Genomic DNA, 12,784 nt, shown 5'->3' on the forward strand with positions numbered 1-12,784 from the left:
TTCATCTCATACATCATCAGTTTTGAATTCCATTCCCCTATCATCTGCAGAATTGTCGCAGTCCTGAAAATTTTATTACATGGTAATTCAAATCACCAACAGAATAAATAGATCTGATTTTGTTCCCTTCATTTGCTCTTTAACCTGTGGGTTTGACTCGGCCACATACAAAGGTCCAGGATCTGATATCTGAGCTCCTCCCCTACTCATAACGCTCCTTTCCTCCAAGTCCCTCAGATCTTGTTTTCTGAACTTTGAATAGCATTGAGAATCTCATCATCTGAGCTTCTTGGGGGGTTTCCTGTGAATTTATAGTTACGTTTTTCAGTATCTTCCTATATTCTTCTTTCTTAATTAGTTCTCTATCTTATAGTCTTCCTTGCTTTTCCCATATTGTCTTAGGAGTTTGTAGTTTTATAGTGCTCCTTGTAACATTCTCTTTCCCTTCCCTACCCGCTTCTAGCTTTATTACCATTATATTAAAAGAAAACTCTTTTTATATATACCTTTAGATCTATATTTAACTAAGTTTTCAGATATCTCCATTTTTTGTGTGTGAGCTGTGTGTTTTTTCTACAGATATGTCTGACCTCAAATCTGCGGGTTTTAAGAAATGTGTCACTTGTGGGCACAAAATCCCACTCTCAGATGCACACTCTGAGTGTATGGTGTGCCTTGGTGCTACCCACTTGAACTCATCTTGCACTATATGTGTGGGGTCCAATCAAGGACCTCCTAAAACCCCCCAAAAAATTCCCCAAATTCATTCAACCCCCCAGATGTTCAACAGATCCCCAGAACCCCTTGATCAGGGCCAGAAGTAACAGGGTGGGGACCTCTTCATCTTCTCAGTCTTCAGCTCCTCCCTCATTCCTTGACAGAGCTTCTCCCTCCCTCCTCAGAGCAACCACCTCTCCCCCCAAAATGTCTCTCAGACCTAAACCCTCCTGCCCAAAATTGCATCTGGACCGGGTCTCTCTAATTCAAACCTCCATCCCTCTCTCAGAACCTCTTTTCTCCTAGTCTGGTTTCAAGTTCTCCTCTTCAAGGAGCAAATCCATCTGGGGATCTCTCTCCTCTTCTATCTCATCTGGTTAAAATCCATGGATCTTTATATCATATTCTTCCTTCTTCTCTATATCTCCAGCTCTCCACTGTAATCCTTTTCTGTTTCCTGGAGAAATCAGATCTGAGGATCTGACGGTCATTCAGGATGCCTCAACTCTGTCCTGACTGATCCCGCCTCAAGTCTCTCTGATCGATTCTGGCTTGTTCTCTTAGCCAACCTGATCTGATCTGGTTGGTTGGCTTGGTCGGTTAGAGTTGGTGGGCTCTCAGGTCTGGTTTGGGCTCCCAGGGTTGGGCTCAGCTCTGAAGTTTTTGACAGCCCCTCTCATTCCAGGGGCGGGGCTTTTTCTGAGCTGGCTCTTGCTCACAGCTCCAGCACCTTGCTGTCCTCTCTCTCCCTTGAGTTTGCTTTGAGGGAGAGGGGTCTCAGGGATCTCAGCCTCCTCTTGCTTGACTCAGTGAGCCTCCCCTCCCTCCTTCAGCCTTTGTGCAGCCCTCAGCTCACTCTGTCTACTCTCTAGGGCTGCCCCCCTGCAGCCAGAGAGACTGCCCCAGCAGACTACCTTCTCATTGAAACATTTGGCTGTCCCATGGAGTCCCTGAGGCCCTCCCTTGGAGTTAGATACCTTTCAAAGCAGACACTTGACCAGCAGGATTGAGGGACTGGGACAGACAGGGAATGTTGAGAAGAGAACAAGCTTAGATCATTGAAGGAGGGGTCAATGGATGTCTCCTTGCCAGAGTCATCTGGCAGAGGGGCTGGATGTCTTGGAAAACTTCATTGGAAGATGTTGGCTCTTGGGGTTACCTTCCCCAAACTTGCAACTACTTAGGTACCCCAATGAGCTTTACCCCCCCCTCTACTACTTGTTGTGGGTGGTGAGTTTGAGCTTGTGGAAGTTGCTGGAGCCCAGGAGCAGCAAGACCAGATTCTTAGTGCCAGCCCTGAGAGATTCATTGGACCAAGTGCCTCCCCATTGGACCTGGTGGTGTTTTTGGCCCCCCCATGGTGGTAGCAACTGCCACCCAGAGGTCTGGCTCAGCAGCAGTAGAGTCCATCTTCAATGCTTTGTCTAAGTGAGGAAGTTGGTTTTACAGGTTTTAACATTCACTTAACTTTCAAGTGCATTATTGCTGATTACAGCAGACAGACCAGACTACAGGGGACTTAGTTCTCTATTTCTGTATTTCTGTCCCAGGGTCCATGTCTGCTAGGAACAGAAGACCTTTTTCCTTGCCAATCCTTTTGGCTTTCTAACATTCTAACACGTTCATGAGTTGATTTCTCATGCATGCAAGCCCTGGTTGTTGGTTGGATTTGATGCTACCAAACAACCACCAGCAAGGATCCTGCTGTTGTTTTTTCTTGGAACTCAAGGCATCTGCAACCAATCTTTTTTCAATCAAATTTTTCTTTCTTTTTTCTTTTTGCTAGGAATCAATCGTATATCAGTTCTGCTGCCTGCTTTGGTCACAGCCCCAGGATGTTCACCAAATGCATGGCAGTTGTGGCAGCTTAACTGAGACTGCAAGGATTCCACATGTTTCCATACCTCAACGATTGGCTCATAACTGCTCTCACCAGGCATCGACTTGTAGAAGACAGAGAATTACTGTTCCATCTAGCCTCAACCTTGGGCATTTCTATTAACCTGAAAAAGTCTCAACTTCAACTGATCCAAGTCATAGACTTCATCAGAGCCTGTCTGGATACCATTCATTCTCTATCCCTTCTTCCTCCAGACAGAATTTTCACCTTGAGGGCTCATGTCAAAGAAATAATGGACCTTCCTTCTCCCCCAACAAGTCATGTCCTAAGGGCAACCATAATCGCCCTGGTACCATTAACTTGCCTTCAAATGAGAATATTTCAATGGACCTAATCTGTCCAGTGGTCCCTCTTTTACTATCACTGAAATTACCCAATCAAGATTTCACGAGCATGCAAACAATCTCTTCTAAGGTGTATCCAATACAAGGATTTTCTTCAGTGTCACTGGTTCATTCTTCCTCCTCCCAAGGCTATGGTGACCACAGATGTGTCCCAGTTTGGGTGGGAGGACATTGTCTGGGACTAACAGTACAAGGCACGTGGTCCCCCCCCACAGACCAACTTGCATACACATGTTCTTGAGATGACAACAGTGCTTATTGCATTGCAAGCCCTTCATTCCTCTTTCTCTACAGGAACTATTGATACTCAGATGGACAACATGTCAGTGGTCTGGTACATCAACAAGCATGGAAGAACCAGGTCTTACCCCTTGTGTCGAGAGGCCATGAGGCTGTGGCAATGGATGATCTCTTCCAACTGCTTTCTCGTAGCAATCCACATTCTGGGGAAGTCAAACATCCTGGAGGACAGGCTCAGCAGGACTATTCTGATGCCTCACGAGTGGTCTCTGAATCCTTCAGGTGCAAATATGATCCTCCAGACATGGGATCAAACTTGCTATGATCTTTGTGCATCTCCTTCCAACACCAAGTGCAGCGAGTGCTTTGCCCTGATCCCTCCTCAGGGACAGTCACAGACAGACACTCTAGACCATGCTTGGCCCCTGGTCTACTTTATGCCTATCCTCCTCTTCCTCTCATTCCCAAATTTCTGCAAAAAGTTCAGAGGTTGAAGTGCTAAGTGATCCTCATTGCTCCCTTTTGGCTCCAACAAGTTTGGTTCCCCTTCCTTTGGTCTCAACTGGTCTGTTCACCGGGAACTCTGGATCCCTCTCCAGATCTGTTGTCCAATCCCTCAGGAAACTCCCATCCGGATCTCCTGAACCTGAAACTAACCACTGTTGATGGCTAGAACTCCTGGGCTTTCTTCCCCAGTTAGAAAATTTTTGATTCTGCACACAAACAGTCCAAGAGGAAGCTATACAATAATAAGTGGAAGAGTTCTCCATTTTGGCTCATCAGAACAATCTGGACCTTTAACAGCTCCGGCTCCTGATTTTCTGGCTTCTATCTTTCATAACAGAGATACTATGGTGAAAGTGCAATTGGTAGCCATTTCCAATTTTCACACTGGGGAAAATTCTCTTTCTCTAGCTTCATCTAAATTGTGCAAGGCCTTTATAAAAGGTACTTTTCTCCTTTGTCCTCCTACCAAGAAACCTGTTGCCCCCTGGGATCTCACCTTGTTTTTCCAGCCCTTAGTCTCGTCCCCTTTCAAGCCTTCAGCTAAGGTAGATTTAAAGTTTCTAACCTGGAAAACCATCTTCTTGGTGGCCATTACCTCATCCAAAAGATTATCTGAATTATAGGCTTTGTCTTGCAAGCCTCCATATTTGATTTTTCACAAGAACAGAGTTACTTTGCGTACTAATCCTTCCTTTCTGCCCAAGGTCACTTCTGAGGCTAACATTAACCAAGTTATCAACCTGCCTGTCTTCTTTCCTAACTTTCAAAACAGTGGAGAATATCAACTTCACATGTTGGATATACACAGACAGCTTTGTTTTTATTTGGACAAAACTAAAATACTTAGGAAATCTGATCATCTTTTTGTTTCCTTTTCTAAGACCAAGTTGGGTAAACCAGTTTCCAAGGTTACCCTGGCTCATTGGATTACTAGTTGCATTAAATTTGATTACTCCATAAGGGGCATCACTCTTACTGTGTCACACTAAGGCTCATTTGACTAGGTCTGTTTCTACCTTTTCAGTTTTTGGTTAAAACTTCCCATTGATGAAATTTGCACATCCGCTACCTGGTCAGACCTTTATATCGCATTACAAACCAAACATTATTTCTAGGAACAGAGCCTCCTTTGGCTCTGATGTGCTCAGGAAAATCCTTCCTTGAGGGATGCAGAAGTTCTTCTGAAGCTGGGCACTGTCCCACAGGTTGAAGAGCAAATGAAGGCAAAAACATCAGATAATGAAGTTATGTACTCACCATAACATTCCATCTGTGCTGTTGCCTCTCATTTGCTCTTCAAACTTCCATCCCTCCATCCCCCTACCTGTTGAAGAACCTAACAGAATTAGTTGGACAAATACTTCTTTACTGTTTGAGCTCCTGAACTATTCCTTTCTGAGTTGTCCTGTTGTCTTTGGGTGATTTGGTTCTGCTTGTATGATTAGATGATGTACAGTGGTGCAGCAAACTTGATCTGAGGGATTTGGAGGAGAGGAGCATTATGCGTAGGGGAGGAGTTCAGATGTCAGATCCTTGAGCTTTGGTATGTGGTCGAGTCAGATCTGACTAAAGTGCAAATGAGAGGCAACAACACAGATGAAATGTTATGGTGAGTACATAACTTCTTTTTTATGTTTCTTTGTTGATCATGTAATAGAACTGATTCACACTAGACCCTTTTCAAGCAGTGACATGGACCAAAGAGAAAAGATACAATGAAATTATATGACTAACCATATTATTTATTTACTTATTTATTGACATTTGATTACAGGGACAGTCTGACTGGGTAGAAGCCCATTTTCAATGGAGGCCCGAGCAGAAAAGCTCCAAAATATACCAAACCATGAAATAATAAAGATCACTCAAAGTACTCAAAGCAGCACTAATCAACAGCAAATGCCAGAGTGTATATGTAAAACAGAGATAAGTACCTCAAGTCTACATGCATGGTAAAAGGTGGCTGTATCGGGTCTACGACCATAGATTGAAATTACACTATTTTGAAATTTGATAGTGTCCCACTAACATGAAAGTGCACTTTCGCGAAAGTCACTAAGTCGAACAGGACATTTCCTGCACTGTGGTGCGGTAGTGATGGACCTTAGGGTTAGGGTTTGGGTTAAGGATAGTGGATAGTTAGTAGGGTTATCCACTATCCTTAACCCAAGCCCTAACTCTAAGGTCCATGACTACTGCACCACAGTACAGGAAATAGGTCTGTAACTACTGCAAAGTGGAGGAAATACAATTTCCTGCACTGTGGTGCGGTAGTCACGGACCTTAGGGTTAGGGCTTGGGTTAAGGATAGTGGATAGCCCTACTAGCTATCCACTAGCCATTACCCAAGCCCTAACCCTTCATTCGTTCTAGTGACTTTTGCGAAAGTGCACTTTCGTTGAAGTGCACTTTCGCATTAGTGGGACACTACTATCGTATTTCAAAATAGTATAATTTCGATCTAGGGTAGTAGATCTGGCTGTATCATATAAAAAAAGCAAAAAAAAAAAATCCTTAGTGCAGGTGACTATATCTGAATTTACCCCAAATAATACAGACATAACACTTTACTAACCTAGTTGCTATCTGGCAATGAGGGAGATATTTAATAAAAAGTGGGCAACTAAATCCATTGAAAATATATCATTAGAAAAAGAAAGCAATATTTATACAATGGTGAGTCAAATGCTATAGACTTGACTGAAAAAAGAGTTGGTTGCATGGCAGGTTTCCCAGGTCCCTGTACCATATGGAAAGTAATGGCAGTAACATGACAGAAGAGTGTAACCAGGAAATACAAGTGACATATTAACAATACACACACACTGAGAAAGAGAGTGAACAGCACATGTGCTCCTATATCTTGCTATTCATTCTCTTTCTGGATTCTTCATGTCTTCTGTTATCTAGATACTCTCTTCTGTTACTTCTATTAAATGTATGAAACAACCATTGTGTGGTTTACATATATAGTGAGTGGATAAAATTTGGTATATCTCACTAAAAAGTTTAGGATCAGCACAGAAACTAAGATCAGTGCAGCTACCAACAATGTAAAATCATGGACATAATTGTTAACATGAATCCTTTACATTTGTTTCATCCCTTAAACTTGCTATTACTGTGGTAATGCCTCTACCAACAAAACCAAAAATATACTTTTAAAATATAATTCATCAGAATTTATAGTACTTTAAAATACACCAATCTTGCATGTTACAAGCAACCTCTTCCTATTACATTCTCAAACAAATGTTACAGTGGTATAAACCACAGGGTATCCATTTATGGCACATCTTTCCATGTTCACAAATGCACACAGGCAGAGCAAATCTCAGTTCTGTCCAATTGTCCTGAATCAGTGAATAAGACCAGAAAAATGCCTAGGAGTTTGCATTATGCAATGGTATTACTTAAAAAAAGTGAAGATGTTTCTTAAATGCCATTGTACAGCAACACATCTTGGTAAAGTTGTGGATGGTTCATATTTTAACAATGCCTTCTACCAAGGATAAAATATAAGCGACCCACTCACTGCCATGGTGTATTATAGCCTCAGTGTTGCACCTGCTCTGACAGAAAGGAGGGTGCTACATGTTGATACATGGACCTAATGAAAGGGATCCAAGTGAATTGGGTAAAATGCAAAAGGACAGAGCTAACAATATGTGTACGGACAACTGCAGACCATTTCATCCAAAATTCCAAACTTCTTCCAGGCTTCTGTAATGTTGAAAGATATTATATTAAGTACAGGGGACTTACCAACAGAATACCCAGGGCTGTAAATTTACTTTTTATTTAATAATTTTGATGAAATTGTCTGTCATATGATTGGAGCTAAAAGCAAACACTAAAGCTATCAATGAACAGGGCCAACGTTGTCCCTTTGCAGATAAACCTAGCTGTTTCAGAAAGAAAAGTCATAAACCTAGCTGTAAAATCTGGAAAGAAACCAGCACCGAGGAGGAATAGTAGTTGGGTTAAGTAGGTCTCAAGTTTGATGGTGACTGCAGAGGAGGATATTTCACCCAAGTACTGATTATTTTTAGTGCAGTTATGTTAAACACACAACTGACAGTACACCTATGTTAATAACGTTCTTCCTGACTAAGAAGTCTCATTCCTAGTGCTCGTAAGTAGCCAAGAAGCTGAAGCTTACATACTGATACACAGAAGACAACCTACTATAGGCAGCCGTCTGGAAAGATGACACCATGATATTTATATCTGTGTGACAACCACATAAAAATGGCAGTAACTGTTCAAGAAAGTTTACAAGTTATGCTTATTCTTTTGGCACAATGTCTGGACAGAATGACTATACCAACAGGCCAAAGTCTCCCTTTTCTGAAATGTTCCTTGCTTTGTGGCATTCTAGTTTGATTATTTCCAACACAGTCTCAGCTGTAAAGTAGCACTTACTCTAACCCTTTGCACATAACAACCACAGAAAGACAGCAGGGTCTGGCCAGGCATGGAAATTCTCAAGGTGTATTATTAAAGTATCCATTTGACAGGGACTCTGCTAAGCATTAGAGAAGTGATAAATACAGTTGATTTTTTATTTCAGCAACACTTTCAGCTGCATTTGCCTGAACCAGAAAATAAGATTTAAAAGGTAACCTACAGGGAGGCAGGAGGCAGGGCATATATATATATATATATATATATATATATATATATATATATGAGGGTTGTCAGGAAAGGTCAGCTTATTCATAAATAAAGAGAACATTGCCTAAAAATTGACTTGTAGGAACCCAGAATGTGTAGCTAGCTAATGAATGATAAAATCCAATTTTTACCCTAAGATGCATTTTAGATAAAATGTATATGAATCTCACTATTGTTACATTACTGCAATTACATTTAGCCTTTCATATGTCAGCTGAAAACTATACAACAAGAATACCAGAAAATGTTTTACCAGTCAGAGATGTTTAAACAAATTATTAAGGCTCCTCACATTTCTGCAAGCTATTATGTGAATAGCAAATTGAAGAGTTACCTGGGAATCCATAGGCTATCCTTTACAGCAAGTACCTTCACAGCCTGCAGATGTTCTGCAGGCTCTTCTGGAAGAGATCCAATGTTTTCAGATCCACCTGGAGAGAAAAACATTTCTGAAAAGTTACTAGAGTCTTCATGGTCTGTTGAAAAAGGCACACTGCTGGAACTCACAGGCGAACCTATTAAACTAGACGAAGATCTATTGTTTCTGTTAGAATCTTCAGAATTGGAGGAAATTGAACAATATTCTGTGTTGGAGTTGTCATTGCTTAACATCCGCATTCCTGTCTGCTCACTATGAAGAATGCTTCGGTCAGCTGGAATGGTGTTACCAGGTACTCTCCTTGCAAGAGTGGTTGTAGTAGGGATGATTGCAGTTGGTTGCTGGATTGTAAACATGTCCCTTAATGGGTTGTTGTCACCACAGAAATATCGTGCACAGAGTTGATATGATGCTGCATGATACATTAGCAAAGTGTTTGTCTTGTCATCTAAACACCACACCACCTCCTCTCCACTGCATTCAGAGTTACAGGCCATCGATTTAATCAATGAATGTGGCTCATATGGTTCCAGTCTCCTAACAATTTCCAAAGTTAAGCAGTCAATAACAAGGATGCCTGGACCATTGCTGTACCAAACCTCTGATCCACTGTTTACTACTACCATTGCCACTACAGGATAGGGATTTTGGCGAATGTCACTGTCAGACATTTTAAATATGAGTTTGTTTGCAGTGTGTGAGCAGAGGTATGACCCACTGTCATCAGGAATGCCATCTGCTACTGAATAAACACCAACCAATCCATCAACAAAGCCAGCAAAAACCAGAGAGGAACTCTAGTGGAAAAAAATATAGCATATTGTGAGAATATTGAAACATTAGATTAAAAAACATACTGTATAGCAAAATAAACCAATCCTAACATCTGGTTCATTACTCAATGGAGAAAAAACAAAGTCACTTTAAATGTAATAATTATCCACCCCAGCACACACAGACAGACAGACAGACAGACAGACACACACACACACACACACACACACACACACACACACACACACACACACACACACACACACACACACACACACACCAGAATCTACTTCAATATTTGAGATTTAAAAAACTGACATGTAAACTATTCAGCTTGGATTTTTTGTTTACTATGAGTAAAGCAATTATTCAAAGTGGGAAATATTATAGGTTTGATTACTTTAAGTGAAAATAAGGTGTGTGCTTATTTTGTTAATTGGCAGCACACTGAAAACTTTGGAAGGGAAAGCTCTGTGCGCTACGGATGTACCATTCAACCCAGATCTTGAAATATAGTGTGTGTGTGTGTGTGTGTGTGTGTGTGTGTGTGTGTGTGTGCGTATATATAACGTATGTATGTATGTATGTATGTATAAAATAATCTTGATTGAATTACTGTTGATAAGATTACAATGGAAGGCACTGGGCTCAGTCTGAAGAGGATGAAATCCTTAGCAGAATGCTATTCCAGCTCTGAACCATAGCTGTACAGTATGAAGCTCATTTGGGTGTGTGGTGATGACACGGCTTGACTATTTCCCAAAGCAGCTGTGCACATTTACTATACATGCTTATAAACAATTGCTAACTGGTACCAGTGGTGGGATACAAGCCTTAGATTGATAATTCTGTTGTACTTAAATGGTTATGGCAGTAGTGCGTGACTTAAATCCTATAGTTGCTATCCATCACAAACAAATTGACTACACCCATACATTCCACTCATCCATTTTTTTTTCAGTTTGGATTAATGTTTGCGCAGAGGTGCAGCTAGCTATTTGGGCACCTGGTGTCATCTCCTGATCCTGCACCTTGCTCAACTTTTAAGTTGAGGTGCGGAAAAAAAAAGTCCTCTCATTGGATTTGAGGAACAAAAATATTTCTAAACTATGGAAAATTGCTTGCTACATTTTATGCCACATAAAGAGAACTAAAGCACTTCATTTCAGGTCACAAATGTAATACCAGCATTCAATTCTGAATGTCAGTAATACACTGATGACTGATCTGTATATGCCAATTGCACTACCCTAACACTTTACACCTTTGTTGAGGTAACAACACCTCAGGATACATAATACTTAACACCGGTGTTCCTCAGGGTTGTGTGCTAAGCTCTCTGTTGTTCACCATCCTCACACATGACTGTTCTGCATATGCATCACCAATCACATCCTTATGTTTGCAGATGATACTAGTGGGCCTTATCAAAGGGGAGGAAGAAAGAGCTTACAGACATAAGGTTTACTAATTGATTGACTGGTGTGCTAAGAACATCCTTGACCTGAATGTCAATAAAACAAAATAAATCATTATAGACTTCAGGAAAAGGTCAACAACATGCTCACTGCTCATGGACAATGGTGAAGAGGTGGAAAGGGTCAAATCTACAAACTTTTTGGGGGTGCACATTTTGGAGGATCTCTCTTGGACTGTGAACACTGAACAGTTGGTCATAAAAGCACACCAACATCTCCACTTTCTCAGAAGGCTCAAAAAAGCAAAGCACCCACCTGCTGTTCTCACCATATTCTACAGAACAGCAGTTGAGAGCATTCTCACTAGTAGCTTCACAATTTGGTTTGGGAACAGTTCAACAGCTGCAATTAAGAAGCTATAGAGAGTGGTACAAGTTGCCAAAAAAATCATGGGCACCAACTTACCATCAATCCAGGATCTCTTCACAGCAAGAAGCATTAAATGCACATCCAAAATAATTCATGACCCCTCACATCCTGCACACAGCTGGTTTACACAACTGTCTTTGGGCAAGAGATACTAGAGTATCCGCTGCAGGACCACCAGATACTTAAACAGGTTCTACCCAACAGTGCTGAGACTTACAAACTCTGTTACAAGTCTGCAATATCTTTTTTTTATTCGTTGAATGTAGTAATATATGTTCTTATTTATGTGCAACTGCCTGCTGTTTGTCTGATGCAGATGAACAAAGGAGGACAATCTTAACATGTGCAATCCTGCTCTATCATACTGCTATGTACAGTATTCTTTTTATAACTGTCTGGGGGGGGGGGGCTTGTGTGTTTTTGCTGCTATTTTTGGTTTATTTATCCTTCTGTGGGTCTTGTATTGAAAATCTTGTTTAAACTGAATATTATACTGTTGTTCTTGCTATCCTTGCTTTGTATGTGCTCTCTGGTGAGCTGACACTCAGAATTTCATTTAGGCTGCACTTGTGTAGTCCTAAATGACAATCAAGTTTGCTTTGACTTGGGTGGCTGCACCCTTTGTACTATCCTACCTATACTTCTGTGTTTGCCTTTCATTTCAGTGATACGTGTTAACTGTGTAAGTTGTCTGCTGAAGGGATTTACATAGATTGTTTATGAATATACTGTCTCTTGAATGGTTGCCAATGACAATTCTGAGAAAAGCTTAATCTTTTCTTAATGACTTTTGCTTTTGTTTTGGACTGGTGCAGTGAGAGTTACGTTAATGTTGTCTGATGCAAGTTTTCATCTTTTTATCATTAAGTAACTTTATGCTGTTTTGTAGTAATGTAGTGAGTTACAGTGATATTCTTGAGGTTTATAATTTAATGCTATTTAATGTAGTTCCTCTGTTTGATTTAGATCCAATTTGCCCATTATAAAATATCAACAGGCTGGTTGTGATTTGGGTTTTATTTTAGTTTTGGCTTATCTTCTTTATTTTCATTTTAAAATGTTTTATTGTATAGGTTCCTTTCATGTGGGTAAATTTGTTTTTGTGGGTTTGAACTGTGTAACAGTGTCTTCATTTTTTATTTTTTGACAGTACATACATACTGTTTGTATACACTGATAAAATACAGAGCAGATAGACAAAAATGACACTTTATTACTGTCATTGTTATTGTACATACATACATTTATTAGTATACTATATAACCTTGAAAAGTGCAGGTCTAAAAACAAAAGGTCATGCATTTCAGCATGAATGTCATTATCTTACATAAGTGCAAGCATGACACATATTTACCTAATGAAATGGGAATTTCTTGCATAGTTGTAAGCAGGAAAATAT

General features: G+C 40.5%; 1 protein-coding gene across 1 annotated transcript in view; it reads right to left on the minus strand.

Annotated features, from left to right (window-relative positions):
- The window catches only part of LRRK1 (leucine rich repeat kinase 1), a 2,417,153-nt gene that overhangs the window by 104,527 nt on the left and 2,299,842 nt on the right, over positions 1 to 12,784 (minus strand). Inside the window, 1 exon segment of the mRNA XM_044078686.1 lies at positions 8,720 to 9,561. Coding sequence (XP_043934621.1) covers positions 8,720 to 9,561 — 842 coding nt within the window.

The sequence above is a fragment of the Protopterus annectens genome, chromosome 7.part1 (assembly GCF_019279795.1).
Source record: "Protopterus annectens isolate FY-2018-M chromosome 7.part1, PAN1.0, whole genome shotgun sequence".
NCBI classification, from domain to species: domain Eukaryota; kingdom Metazoa; phylum Chordata; order Ceratodontiformes; family Protopteridae; genus Protopterus; species Protopterus annectens.